The following is a 15,431-nucleotide window of genomic DNA, read 5'->3' as shown; positions in this document are numbered from 1 at the left end:
GTAAATAAAGACTCACCTCTGGTGTTCGTATCCGAGCTCCCCCATATGCTATGGTGTGCATTAGCATCGGCACCTATGATTACGCCAACACCTCTCCGCCTTGCTTCAGCGGTGATTTCGCCCAGTATCACAGGCGGTGGTCCCGTTACGTCCCCATGGGGCATATACGCTGAGACCACCCACAATTCGCTACTGCCTCGCTCGAGGCAGACCGTGGTTACGTCAGCATTGCTGAAATTAGAGAGAATAAAAGCTTTAAATTCCTTTTTAATAAGCACACAGGATCTAGGCCTACCTGCCTCCCCATGCACCAAGGTGTTGAATTTTCCCGTCCTTAATCCAGAAATTTTTCCGCCGTTACTACTCAGCCACGGCTCCTGGACAAGGACAATATCCACTCCGCCTTTCTCAAGACAGAGCAACAAGTTTGCGGAAGCCGCCTTAGAATGCTGAAGATTGATTTGACGGATTTCCATCAACACCACTCTTCTTCTTCTGCACCCCATCCTTGGCGGCTTCGCCCTCGGAGACTAGGAGGTCCTCCTCCTCCCCCAACAGACGACTTACACTGATGACGGATCCCGCCATCGATGATTCGCCCTCGGAGGCCAGGAGCTCCTCCTCGGCCCTATCATCCAGACGACTAGCACTGATGCCAGATCCCGCTATTGACGGGACGTCGACAGTGCTTTCGCTGTCCAAATTAGCGGAGTCAGCATCCACAACCATGGGTACTGGCTCCCCTGCGGACGCCTCCACCTCCCGAACAGTCTCTGTGGGAGAGGAACCATCCCCCCTGGAATCGGCGTGGTAGATTTTAAGAACCACACGCTCGAGGCCATAGGAGATAACTCCCCTCGTGTCAGAGAGAGGACCGGTGGACTCTGCGTTTAGCAGAATCAGCACTTGCCGACGTGGCCCAACAGCCTCCTCTACTCTGAGGACCCTCCAGTTATGCGTCGGAAGGTTCGGGTTGCAGTAACGCATTAGTTCGAGTATTTTCTCCGGCTTAGATGGCCCGGCAGGCAACCACACCCGAGCCCTCGGTCGAAGGGGGAGATCCCTCCGTTCCACGGCCTCGAGTCTGGCCCCCCTCCAGACCTCCCCTACCAAAGAAATTATTTTCTTAAAGATACAGGCCGACCGCTCGTCAGCACAAGTAATCAGTCTAAAACCATGATACCACCCCGAGTATTCGAAGCATGGCCGCGTACCTGGGCTCTCCATAATAGCGGTCATATAGGCCGCTGATATGGCGCTGGCGACCCACGGCCACTCCTCTCGGGAGATGGCACCATCCTCCCTACTCCTATCCAGGACCCCGAGGGTGATGGAGCCTGCACGTTTAGCGATTTCGCTAAACGAAATTGCGTCCCCACCTCCTCGGGCCCTTTTTGTCGTTGAGGCATTCCGCTCATCCGACCTTTGCCGCTTCATAGCCCCCAAACCCTGCTGCTCACCCGCATCGTTCGACACCGGTGTGTGGTCGTCGCAAGCTACGACGCTCCTGGCCCACTCCAGCGTCCGGGAATGCTTCTCAGACATCTGAGCTGCATCCCTTCCGCCGTAGCGCTCCAAGATCTTCTCAGCTAAGCGCCGATCACCCAGAGCTTTCCTACGCGGCGTCGATCGCCTACCTTTCCCGGCAGGCTCCGACCCCAGGGCTCCCGTTGGGAAAGCTCCTCGCGACAGGGCTTCCTTACTAGTACTGGGCTGCTCCGTCGCATTCGTCGGACCTCTGCCTTTCCCTGTCACAGCCCCATATGGGCCTACATTGGGTGTCGGTTTCGACACCCCTCCACTAACCGAACTACCCGTACCTACGGGGTTTGAAACCAAACCCCTGCGCTGATCCGTCTGATCAGCCCTTTTGACCCGCCGGGAGCTTTCCCGGCTGGCGGCGACCTGCTTCGGAGCACTCTCCGCACCTGTCGCGTCCCCCGCACCATGACGACTTTCGCCGTCACTCCTACCCTCCTTTTTCTTCGTCTTCGTGTCCATTTTAAGAAGTCCCCCCTCAAGGCCGCTATCCGGAGCCGATTGTGTAGTCGCCCTTCAACGGTCCCGTGGTTATCTATGCTGCGCAGGGAGGCCACGCGAGGGTTGACGCATTACCTTATGAGCAATGCGTTCAGAGCCAGACCGGACGCAAAGCGGGAAAATCTTCAACCGCACCTACACCACCAACTTAACGGCGACGGAGCCGGAACGTACCTTGAGGCCCGCCACGGTTTTAACGGGACGTGGGCAGGTGCAGCATTAGCCTACCAGCCATTTCGATAGGGTTTCACCCCGACCTACTAAGGTGGCAGAATACTGCACCTACCAGCCCAAAGTCATCAATTCCTATCCATAGTCAAAATCAAGTCCCTAACAATCCGGTTCGTCACCATTGAGTACCGATCTTGACCCTTAACAGGGTCCTCCCTCCCCTGAGCTCGGCACAATGACTCAGGGGTGCGGGTTTTATCGAGTTGTCCTCTCTAAACTACTAAACAAAAGAATAAATTTTGTAATCTTCGATATCAGCCACCAAAACATAAGTATAGGCTTTCGTTGTTCGGAATAAGAACCTTCTAAATATATACGGCGCGATAACCTCCGCAGAGATCTAAGGCCGAGCTTTTCTTCCAATTTGCGTCGTGCTCCTCTTGATTTTCCCTACAAATTGGGCGGATGGGACCTACATGTTTTATGCCGACTCCGAACGGCATCTGCAAGGCAGATGAGTTTTCACTGAGAGCCTTTCATGGCAGAAATACACCCGGAGCGCTTGCCAAACACTGCCGAGGGGCGACCCTGCTTAGAAAAATTTTCTTCTAATTTAAACACCTTATTTCTAAAATTTTGTGTTGGGGTGCGAACCCAGGGCATACGATGTGGTAGGCGGAGCACGCTACCATCACACCACGGTTTTTATATTTTGTTTAAAAAATAATGTAAACGATCGGTGAGCTCCATATGATAATTGAGAAAAAATAAAAAAACATATGGCTTTTAAGTTTTTCGAAGACTCGACTTCCGGATTGATAAACACATGAATTTGTATAGGAAAAATTATACAATTAAAATGAGGAAAGCTCCTGGTAATAAATTAATTAAAACAAAAGCACAATCTCGAAATTCGAAAACTCATACCTATGTTTCGGAGGCTAACTTCGAAAAATAGAGAAATGCTAACTAATGACTCAATATTATGAAAGGACATGCGTTTCCAATACTCAGTCGGGTACTGTAGAGTGTTACCACTATGACTTGAAAAAAAGCCATTTTCGAATAGTTCGAAATTTTATTTTTTAATTGATTATATGTTTGTTGTAGAAATCGCACACCTAGCTCTATATAGCGATCAACTCAGTAACACTTTCACTTATACATGAAATTTTTTTTTACTTAATTATAATGGGCTATGGGTATTCATAATAAAAACCCGGTAGTATGCATAATTTCGAAATTTATAATATTTTGACTTAGCGCCGTTTAAATTCAGGTGTGCGATTTGTAAAAATCGCAGTCTGAAAAATCGTGGCACTTTTCCCAGGATTACGTACAATTTTCTTCCTTTCATTCCTATTTTTTGATAATAAAGAATTTCGCATTAAAAAACAGCGGATTTTTGAACAGAAATTTATATAATTTGGCTAAAATTCCTAACAAATTACAACCAGCCTCGATATTCATACAATATTATTTTATTTACTCTAATTGTGTATATTGGAACAATTTTCCGTCATCCCTTGTCAAATTTGGTTTTGAGACAAACCGGTTTCGGCGTTGTGCCATCGTCAGTGTCGATTTTCGTTCGTCGATTTTCGTTCGTCGACACTGACGATGGCACAACGCCGAAACCGGTTTGTCTCAAAACCAAATTTGACAAGGGATGACGGAAAATCGTTCCAATATACATACATCATTTATCCACCCTGTCGGAAAATCAACCAAACAAGATAAGTACTCTAATTGTGTTTAACTTCTGTGACTAATCGCACGCATATTGGGCACCATTTATTTGCCTTAGGTTTTCGTATAAATATTTTAATTTATTTTAATTTTTCTTTTGTACTGGAACAAAATTTTTGCAGCTGACAGTAAAAAGCAAAATCAAACAAACAAAATGCACAAAAGAAAACACCAAAAATTGTATCTTACTAACGAAACGCATAAGCTTAATACAGCCTTTACATATGATATTTAAATAATAGAAAAAGAAGCACAAGGAACTGTTTTAATATATAATTTTTTGGTATTTTTCTCTCTTTTTCGATGCGGATGCATTTGTTGCACGTTTACCCCCATAACAAAAAAAAATAATAAAAATAATTCAAATGTGTATATTAAAACAAAATTTCCAAATAAAAAAAAAAAATAAAAATTGCGTACAAAACAATGCAAATGCAAACATTTTCGCACATTTCACGCATGCGCACAGTTGATGCGTTCGAAGCGCGACAAATACGATGATGTCGATACCAAACGTAAGAACAGCAACTCGGACAAGGAAGATGAGGAATTGGAAAGTGGTGCTGGCGCCACTACAACCATCGCCAACAACGGCATCACCACCACCACTATCATCACACACAATACAAATCCCGAAATGTCGCATCGCCAACGAAAACAGAACAACAATAATAACTTAAATAAAGTTCATAAAAATACAAATAAAAGTGGCTGTGATGTCAATAAGGATAATGCCGATTCGGACAATAGCAGTTGCCATGAGAATGAAATCTTCCTGAATGGCATAAATGGTGGTGTTGTTGTTGGTGCTAATGTTGGTGACAACATGAAAATAACAAACTGCCACAGTAGTCCTGCATTATCAGCTTCCGTGCTTTCAAATAAAACCGAACAAACTAATTGTGATGAATTTACGAATAGTCCAAATAAAATTAATTTTAAGGCTAATAAAAGTAATAATGATAGCAATGATAATGATGTTAATGCAACTGATAATGATGACGTTTTAACTGTGGATAGTGGACATGGTGGTACCCCAATACATGGTAAACGTGTAATATTATCATCCAAACAACAACAACAACAACCAAATACAGGTAGTGTTGATTTAACAACAACAATAGTGCATTCCGCATCTGCTTCAGCTGTTCTTATGTTGCATAATGAAGAAAACAAAAACAATATGCATGAAATCATTGCAGGTACCAGTACAAATAGTTTAAATAGTTTGAACCTCAATTCAAACAGCAGCGGTGTAGAAGTGAATGGGGTAGTAAGCGTTGGCGTCGTTGGAGTACAACCGAATGGTGAATTGAAACAACTTGGCGGCAGCATGAAGCGGGTTAGCAATCATTATCAAGCCATTACTAAACAAAAAAAAAAAAAAATACGAAACCAAATATATCGTGCAACCAACAAATATTTATAAAATCACCAAATACCCACGCACACATTAAAACACCAACAAACGCATTTATATACATTCACATGTGAATTTATGTATTTGTAAAATTTAATCATTAAACAATAATCACTAATGTCATGAATTTCATTTGTTTCGTTGGACATTTGCTTTTTTTAATGTCTTTGTTAGTCATCAATCAGCTAATGTTAAATATTGTTTCATACATTTTTTGCTATGTCTGTTTTGTTTTTGCACAAATTGGTTTTGGTCTGTTTAACCTTCATTTTCCTTTCAAATCAAGATACTATGCTGTTTTCATGTATACAAATTTATTTTTCTATTGCTGTTTGGCAATGTACGTGAAGGCGTAACGATCATTGAACTCGTTGAGATTTTTTTGATACACAAAATTTTTGTACACAAAAAATGTTCTGCACACATACCTAAATTTGTATGCATGCAAAAGAAGATTCACTTCCCTTAGAAGTAAAATGGGTACTAAGTACTTTGCCATCGTTTTTATGAAGCTCTAAAGATCTAGCTATGCGCTATGACCTCTTTTTTCGAAGTTATGTTTATTACAATTTCCTTAAGTTAAACTAAGTCAATACAGGTCCAATTACTATCTTTGGCAGGCGGTTTTCTAAATTTGTTGTTTAAACTATGCCTATAGTCATTTATTGAAAGTAATATTCTTAAACACAGCAATAATAATAAATAATATTGAATTGAGCTACGAAAACTCCGAAGATGGATTTTAAACTCATCCTTTTTATAACCAGCTGTACTTGTACACAGGGTACTTTAACTTTGATTGGACAATGGTTGGTTGTACAAGTATAAAGAAATCGAGATAGGTCTATATCTATCATATATCAAAATCATAGACAAAAAAATGTGATTAAGCCATGTCCGTCCGTCCGTCCGCACGACAACTTAAGCAAATATTGAGATATCTTAACCCAATTCGGTATACGGGCTTATCTGGACCCGAATAGAGGTTGGTAGGTGGATTTACTTTATGACGGAACACATATATTCAAAAATAGTTCGAATATGGGCGTGGCACCACCCACATTTAGAAGAAGAAAATTTGGAAGTTTAACAAGCCATTACATTGAAATTTGCCAAATTATATACACTGATTGAAGATAATCAAAATCGGTTAAGGACCACGCCCACTTTTCTTAATGGTCCAACCTTAGCAAAGTTTGCAATAACTCTATGGTATTTAACTACGTTTGACTGATATTCTACCTCAGTAGTGGTATGATTGAACTAAGAACAAAACTTAAACAAATTTTGAAAGGTTCGAAAATTCTTTTAATGCCATAAGTCGAACAAAAATCTCACAATCCGAACGAAATTTGACATGAACATTTTTTTCATAGCTACAACCCGAACTTAGATTTTCTTACTTGTTAACTCCAACTTCGTAGTTATGTCTTTAAATGCTTGTATCAAGGAAAAAAACTAGTTTCGAAAATTTTTCCAAATTGAATTTTTTTTATTCATTTTTATAAAAAAAAAAAACCCTTTTAAAATGTATTTCTCAGATTTACAAAGTGTGAGAAGGCTTTTCTTATAAAAAATTTATCAATTTTATCTCGAGAACGATTAATTTTTCAATTCATGCCTCTTCAAGTGTTCGTACAAATAGTTCCGAAAAACATATCAGTATTCGAAAAATTTTCATGAAATTTTAAACATCTTTAGTCTGAATTTTTGAAATATTTTTGATAATGTGGATTTGTTATCCTTTAAATTTATGTAGGTATAGTGTCGATTAAAAATATCTCAATTTTAGTTCTGCACTATGTAAAAACTTTCAACAAAATTAAAGAAACATACTCGAATTTTACCGAAAACATTTTCGAAGTTCTTTTACAAATTTTTAGTTCAATAATTCAATTAAATTTTGAGCCTATACGACTATCCAGTGTACGGAAACCCTTATGCTAAGCTTCAAATTATTTCCGACCCAGTCTAATGTTTTCAATACGCACAGCACGTATCAACTGCTGAGTGGAATATCATCCTATCTCCGCTGTCATTTCGAAACGGCCTATTTCAGAAAACTTTTGAACTGTTTCAAAAATATGCGATAGGGCATTATTTCATTTTTAACACGCTCTATTTAAATTTATTTTCGAAAACGCCCTATCTAAACTCAAATTCAATACATTTTGATTTTAGCTGGGGCGTTCAAAAAAAAAAAAGATTGTGAGATAGGGCGTTTTTCAGCCGAATTCTGATATAGGGCATTTTTAAAACAAAATTTCAAAAGCTTTCTGAGATAGGGCGTTTTCGAAATGGCAGCCGAGATAGGGTGGTAATCCAATCACCCGTTGATATAGTTTTAAAAAGCTTTTCAAGAAAGCTAACATAAATAAGAATAGTGTTATTTATTTTATTTTATTTGAATTTCAATAAACAAATTTACATATAATTTGTGCAGGTCCTCACAAAAATGAAATATTGGTAGTTTAGACAAACTTGGCAACGTTTATTTTACCACTGATTTTTACCAAACAAAGGCTGGTTTTTTATATGGAGTAAGTTTGCCTTAATAAGCATAAAACGAAGGGATTACTTATATTTTAAATTAATATGTTCCTTTAGCCATTATAAGCATTAAAAAATGTAAATGAGTCGTTTTGATATCTCCATACAAAAAGGAAAAAATTTAATTTTTGCAAAAATTTTATAACCTCCACATTATCGACATTGGTGGTTGGGTGATTAATATCTTAGTAAACAAGTTGTTTAAATGTATACTTTAAGTGGAAACTAGTGAGAAATAGTCCTACTTGATGGTTCAAATCAACGTAATGAAGACTTGGTTACATTTTTAAATTCGCCATTTTAAATTTCGATAGAAATCTCCAGGTGGAAACGATCAGCATTAAAAGATCAATTTTTGGACCCCCACATTAATTAAAAGATCTACCGTCACACATTGCCTCTTTTACATATCTCTACATTTGCACATATTGTCAGCTCCTTTTTTGTGTATCTTTAATTGCTTTTGTTGATTTTATTGCACTTACTACGTTGTCTTGATAATAATAGAAAAAGTCCCGAAACCCTAATCAATCAGCATCAAATTTTTTTTTTATATAAAAACCTGAATTCGTCTCATGACTTGCCTCCTTATTCGCTACGTCCAATCAGCATTTGCGCCAGCGCTTTAGAACGTCTATGAAGTGATCGTTTTTAGTTATATACATATTTAAATGTTATACTTCTTTTAAACATTTTTTCCATTAATCATATTAACATTTTTATTTTAGTGTTTAACTTTTTTTAACTTGTTTACTTAAGTTATTTATTTATTTGGTTGTTATTAGTTTTTTATCTGTACATAAAATGCAAAGCATTGAATTTATCAATTTTCGTCATACAAATTCTTCTTTCTTTTATTTTCGATATTTAAAGAAAACACTTTTATTATATTACTTACTAAAACGACGTAAACCGATCTCAAACACTTTTTCGAAAAAATTGCAAACTTTTAATGCGGAGTTCTCTAAATTTTTTGGTCTAACAATGGGTGTTTTTTAAAGCTTCAAAATTTTTTTCAGTTACTAGCTTCATAGAAGTTATGAATTATTTTTTGACGGAATTTGATAAAAATTGTCATTGCTGCATTATTAACGTTAACGTGCATTAAAACGTTAACAGGTTTTAAAAAAGGAAGATGTTGTAAAAAAGTAATCTGTGGAAAAAATAAAGTTGTTCTAAATAAGCGTCCGGTTCTAAAAAAGTAAGCTGTCGGTTGTAAATAGGAACATTTTTCCAAAAAAGTATCCGGTTCTAAAGAATTAAGCCGTTCTAAAAACGAAGCGGTTCTAAAAAAGTAAGCAGGTTCTAAAAAAGTGAACGGTTCTAAAAAGTAACCTGTTCTAAAAAACTAACCTGTTATAAAAAAGTTAACGGTTCAAAAAAAGTTACCGGTTCTAAAAATGTAACCGCTTCTAGAAAATATCCGCTTCCAAAAAAGTAACCTTTTTTTAAGTAACCGGTCATAGAAGAAATAGGCTTAAAAAGTATTCGGTTCCTATTAAGAAAAAGGTACAGACGAAGTAAACGGATCTATAGAATAAATAGGTTATACAAAATTTACCAATACCATTTCTAAAGAAGTAATCGGTTGCAAAAAAGTAACGAGCATTAAAAAATAACCGGTTAAAAGAAATTAGTGGGCTCCTTAATAGTAACTGGTTGTAGAAACGTCATAGTAACCGTTCAAAAAATAACCGGTGCCAATAAAGGAGCCGGTTCCAAATAATCGAATTTTTTCAAAAAGCAACTGAAAAACTAAGCAGTACAAAATAAGTACCTGGTTCTTAAACAGAAAGCGGCTGAAAGTAAGTAACCGGTTCCAGAAAAAAGCTGGCAATAAAGTACCTCGTTCCAAAATATTTCAAAGTGGAAGGATTACAATTTGCGGCTAAGGTCTATTATACGAACATAGCTTTCAATACTCTTACCTTAAGTTTGGAACGCAGCTATACACAAACCCATCAATAGAGCCGTCGCAGTTTTAGGATAACCTTGAACTGAGTGACACTGATTATTATTTTCTATTCTTTTTCAATTTGGCAATATTTTCAAAAAAATTGATTTACTTATTTCATCTACTACATCTACTTTAAATGCGCTTCGTAGAATACAGGAATTCAGAATTGTTGATGATGTTGGGATGGATGGGGTCCCGAGCACGATAGTAGAAGTTTGTTGATAGGATAGAAATGGTTAGTTACATAATCAATTTTATAGTGGTTTTGTGTATTATTGAATATGTTGTCGGAATGGACGCGCTTTGAGAAGCAGATGCACACATTCTTAACATAAATAGAAGTTTCCTTTCTATGTCAGTTTTTTAAAAGGGCCTGCACTTCTCCAGTAAGGGAAAAATTTATTTTACTTCTCAATTAACAGTCTCTGTCATGGTGTTATCGGTTGTTTTTATAGCTGCAAACAACACCCCAATTGTTGGAAAGTACCTTCGCCCAGATGTGAATTCTGATTATTCGATTCTCAGACCCAACTGTCGTGTGAACAAAAACGACGGTTCTTACAAAGGTTGACGTTTTCGAAAAAAAATTACCAACCCTAAGAAAGTTTTCCCAAAAGTTGGCAGTTTGAAAAAAAATGTCCCAATTCCAAAATGTTACTCAGTTCTATAAAAGTAACCGGTTACTAAAAATTAAAGGGTGGAAAAATGCAACAAATAGTCGGTTCCATAGGAGAAGAATGGTCTTAAAAGTATTCGGTTCTATAGAAGTAATGGGCTCTTAAAAAAAAAACAGCTAAAAAAAAGTAATCGACTCCAAAAAACCAATTAAAGAAAGTAATCGGCTTGAAATTTTTGTTTCCATTTATTTGAGAATTTTTTCTAGCACAACAATTTGACAAATTATTTTACAGTGGTAGTCAGGAATTGCATGAGCTATATAAATTTAACATTAATAATTATATATAAGTAAAGAGATTCAAAAAAACAAGTAAGGAAGGCTAAGTTCGGGTGTAACCGAACATTACATACTCAGTTGAGAGCTATGGAGACAAAATAAGGGAAAATCACCTCGTAGTAAAATGAGCCTAGGGTAACTCTGGAATGTCTTTGTATGACATGTGTATCAAATGGAAGGTATTAAAGAGTATTTTAAGAGGGAGTGGGCCATAGTTCTATAGATGGACGCCATTTAGGGATATCGCCATAACGGTGGACCAGGGCTGACTCTAGAATTTGTTTGTACGATATGGGTATCAAATGAAAGGTGTTAATAAGTATTTCAAAAGGGAGTGGGTCTTAGTTCTATAGGTAGACGCTTTTCGAGATATCGCCATAAAGGTGGACCAGGGGTGACTCTAGAATTTGTTTGTACGATATGGGTACCAAATGAAAGCTGCTAATAAGTATTTTAAAAGGGCGTGGGCCTTAGTTCTATAGGTGGACGCCTTTTCGAGATATCAACAAAAAGGTGGACCAGGGGTGACTCTAGAATTTGTTTGTACGATATAGGTATCAAATGAAAGCTGCTAATGAGTATTTTAAAAGGGAGTGGGCCTTAGTTCTATAGGTGGACGCCTTTTTGGAATATCGTTATAAAGGTGGACCAGGGTTGACTCTAGAATGCTTTTGTACAATATGGGTATAAAACTAAAGGTGTTAATAAGTATTTTAAAAAGGAATGGGCCTTAGTTCTATGGGTGGACGCCTTTTCGGGATATCGCCATAAACGTGGACCAGGGGTGACTCTAGAATGCGTTTGTACAATATGGATATCAAATGAAAGGTGTTAATGAGTATTTTGAAATGGCGTGGGCCTTAGTTCTATAGGTGGACGCCTTTTCGAGATATTGCCATAAAGGTGGATCAGGGGTGACTCTAGAATGCTTTTGTACAATATGGGTATCAAACGAAAGGTGTTAATAAGTATTTTAAAAGGGAATGTGCCTTAGTTCTATTCGTGGACGCCTTTTCGGGTTATCAGCATAAACGTGGACCAGGGGGACTCTAGAATGCGTTTGTACAATATGGATATCAAATGAAAAGTGTTAATGAGTATTTGAAAAGGGAGTGGGCCTTAGTTCTATAGGTGCACGCCTTTTCGAGATATCGCCATAAAGGTGGACCAGGGGTGACTCTAGAATTTTTTTGTACGATATGGGTATCAAATGAAAGGTGTTAATGAGTATTTTAAAAGGGAGTGGGCCTTAAATCTATAAGTGGACGCCTTTTCGAGATATCGCCATAAACGTGGGCCAAGGGTGACTCTATAATGTGTTTGTACGATATGGGTATCAAATTAAAGGTATTAATGAGGGTTTTAAAAGGGAGTGGTGGTAGTTGTATATGTGAAGGCGTTTTCGAGATATCGACCAAAATGTGAGAGATATCGGACCAAATGTGGACCCAGAACATCATCTGTCGGGTACCGCTAATTTATTTCAAGGGCTCTTGATTTCGCCCTGCAAAACTTTTTAATTTTCTTCTACTTAATATGGTAGGGTTCACACCCATTTTACAAAGTTTTTTTCTAAAGTTATATTTTGCGTCAATAGAACAATCCAATTACCATGTTTCCTCCCTTTTTTCGTATTATTTTTTATTATATTATTATGGCATTTTTTCATTTTTAGTAATTTTCGATATCGAAAAAGTGGGCGTATTCGGCCATTTTTTACACCAATATAAAGTGATTTCAGATAAGTACGTGAACTGAGTTTAGTAAAGATATATCGATTTTTGCTCAAGTTATTGTGTTAACGGCCGAGCGGAAGGACAGACGGTCGACTGTGTATAAAAACTCGGCGTGGCTTCAGCCGATTTCGCCCTTTTTCACAGAAAACAGTTATCGTCCTAGATCTAAGCCTCTACCAAATTTCACAAGGATTGGTAATGTTTTGTTCGACATATGGCATTAAAAGTATCCCAGTCAAATTAAATGAAAAAGGAAACGGATCTATAGAATAAATAGGTTATACAAAATTTACCAATACCATTTCTAAAGAAGTAATCGGTTGCAAAAAAGTAATGAGCATTAAAAAATAACCGGTTAAAAGAAATTAGTGGGCTCCTTAATAGTAATTGGTTGTAGAAACGTCATAGTAACCGTTCAAAAAATGACCGGTGCCAATAAAGGAGCCGGTTCCAAACAATCGAATTTTTTCAAAAAACAACTGAAAAACTAAGCAGTTCAAAATAATATTTCTTAAACAGAAAGCGGCTGAAAGTAAGTAACCGGTTCCAGAAAAAAGCTGGCAATGAAGTACCTCGTTCCAAAATATTTCAAAGTGGTGGGATTAGAAAAGTAAATGCTTTTAAAAAAGTAGCCGCTTCGAATAAATCAACCGGTTCGGCGTTTCTAAAATGAGTAAAAACTTACTATGATTAAAAAATTCGACTGATTCAAAAAAATAAGTAGCTAGCCATTTGTTCTAAAAATAGAGTATCGAAATTATTTGTGTCCGTTTTTGATTTATGTAGAGCTTAAAAACGAAACGCCCGATATTAAACAATTCTTCTTACTTAATTGACGTTTAAACAACTGTTTTGACCGGACAACAACAATTCGCGCCAGTCGCTTCCTAGTTGCGCTAAGTGGCGCCAATTAGTAAGAAAAAGGGAATCAAATTGTTTTCCACCTGGCCCTTCCAGCGGCATAGGGGCCGCCCTCTTCCACTGCTTCCGATACCGATAATAATATCTTTATGGTCGGAGCACTATCTTTCATTCGCATAACAGGGTCTACCTGCCAGCGTAGCCGCTGTGTTTTAATTCGCTGGACTATGTTGATGTCTATGTCTATGTCTTGAACAAACTGTCTATTTATAAATTAAGGATAATAAGACTAAACAATTGGTTTAATGGTTGTTATCGCTATTTCTATTTTTAACAAAAAAATATTTGGCGGGTTTAACTGATACGAGGGTTGCCTTTTATATTTTGCGCCTAATAATGAAAACAGAGTCAAATATTAAGGAAAATAGTTTCATTGTTTTTCAAAATATTCTCCATCCAAGTCAATACACTTTGGGTTCTCTCCAACCAATTTTCAAAGCACTTTTGCCACTCAGAAGAGGCCACCTCTAAAACCAGCGTTGAAAAACGTTGACCTTGCATTTTTTTTATCTTCGGCAATAAACAGAAATCATTAGGTGCCAAATCAGGGCTGTAAGGATGACCCATCAATTCGACCTTTTGAGTCCTGAAAAACTTTTGTGTGAATCGATACGTGAGAGCTCGCATTGTCTTGGTGTATAATGATTTTCCGGCCCATATGCATAGATCCAAGATTCTTCACCTGTTATGATGTCATAGACGTGCTTTGATCCACCACGGCTAAATTTCTTCAACATTTCTTTACACCAATCGACACGAGTTCTTTTTTGGGCAATTGTCAAATTTGCGATATCCAACGACACATCTTCTTTACAACCAAATGTTCATGCATGCTGGTTCCACTAATGGCCAAGGATGCCTCTATCTCGCTATATGTCACATGACGATCTTGTATTATCAATTGACGCACAGCATCTGCTGTTTCTGGCACAACTACCATTTTTGGACGACCTTCACGAAATTCGTCCTGCAAAGTTTGGCGGTCACGTAGGAACTCGTTGCACCATCGTTTCACAGTGGCTAAGTGTGGTGATTCAACACCAAAGGTAGAAGTAAGTTGATTGATGCACTCCTATCTCGACGTAGATTAGAAAATTGTAGTAAATCATCGCACGAAAATGTTCATGGGTTAATTCCATTTTTAGACAATATGAATTTTAAACTCCCTATAAATAGACACAAATACAACTCGTAAGTGAAAACGTTATATGCGAGTTTATACCAAAAAATACCAAACTTTACGATAAAAATATCTAATTACAGCTAATCACATGGAGTGTTGTCAAGGCGCGAAATATAAAATGCTACCCTCGCATGATCCGACTGAAAAAATAAAAGTCAAGGGCTTACTGTAACTTTATAACCAAAAAAAACTTAACAACTGGAAGAAACTTTTTCGTAATATATTTAACTTTCTTAGTAGAGATCATTTTTTTTTCTTTACAAATTATGTTGAAATTCATTAAATTCATCAAAATGTAAAACTTTCTGTTCGTACACCTCGTTTTTCTTTGTTAGTCCACTTTTTGAAGCTCACTTGTACAAATCTCACACTATGTACCTACCTGTACCCGTTTATTTTGTTTATTCAATTTTTCATTTCCAAATTTATTTATTTGTAAATATGAACGCAGTAAATTTAAGTAAAAAATCACTTAACACAACTATATACAAATTATGAAAAGAAAATTACTTTCAATCAGCACACTTTGCCCAAATTTGTATATGCATTCTAATTTGCCATTAAAAAATAGCTGGAACGTACTGCTAGCTTAGTGCAGGATCCTGAAAGTGGTGTTGTACGTAAAATTCCAAAGAAGAGCGCTACACATTTATCTATGCGCATATTGATGCAGGCATTCACAATGACCTTCTTGGCTGAATGGGGTGATCGTTCACAACTTACCACCATTATATTGGCTGCTAGCAAGG

At 37.6% G+C, this 15,431-nt stretch overlaps 2 protein-coding genes across 12 annotated transcripts in view; one reads left to right on the top strand and one right to left on the bottom strand.

Annotated features, from left to right (window-relative positions):
• LOC137249585 (dipeptidase 1) overlaps positions 1-15,431 on the bottom strand; it is a 704,181-nt gene that overhangs the window by 636,827 nt on the left and 51,923 nt on the right. The gene's annotated exons all lie outside the window — the stretch shown is intronic.
• The window catches only part of LOC137249530 (putative divalent cation/proton antiporter TMEM165), a 54,617-nt gene that overhangs the window by 36,150 nt on the left and 3,036 nt on the right, over positions 1-15,431 (top strand). For 9 of the 11 annotated variants that reach the window (XM_067781140.1, XM_067781147.1, XM_067781169.1 and 6 more), the window contains exons 4-5: positions 4,430-5,302; positions 15,254-15,430. In XM_067781140.1, coding sequence (XP_067637241.1) covers positions 4,430-5,302; positions 15,254-15,430 — 1,050 coding nt within the window. The remainder of the gene's footprint in view (positions 1-4,429; positions 5,303-15,253; position 15,431) is intronic. The other 2 variants (XM_067781202.1, XM_067781209.1) reach the window with 2 other exon arrangements.

This window comes from Eurosta solidaginis, chromosome 1, assembly GCF_040869045.1.
Source record: "Eurosta solidaginis isolate ZX-2024a chromosome 1, ASM4086904v1, whole genome shotgun sequence".
Classification (NCBI taxonomy): Eukaryota; Metazoa; Arthropoda; class Insecta; order Diptera; family Tephritidae; genus Eurosta; species Eurosta solidaginis.
The sequence above is the reverse complement of the archived record's forward strand: the minus strand, read 5'-3'. Positions and strand labels throughout refer to the sequence as shown.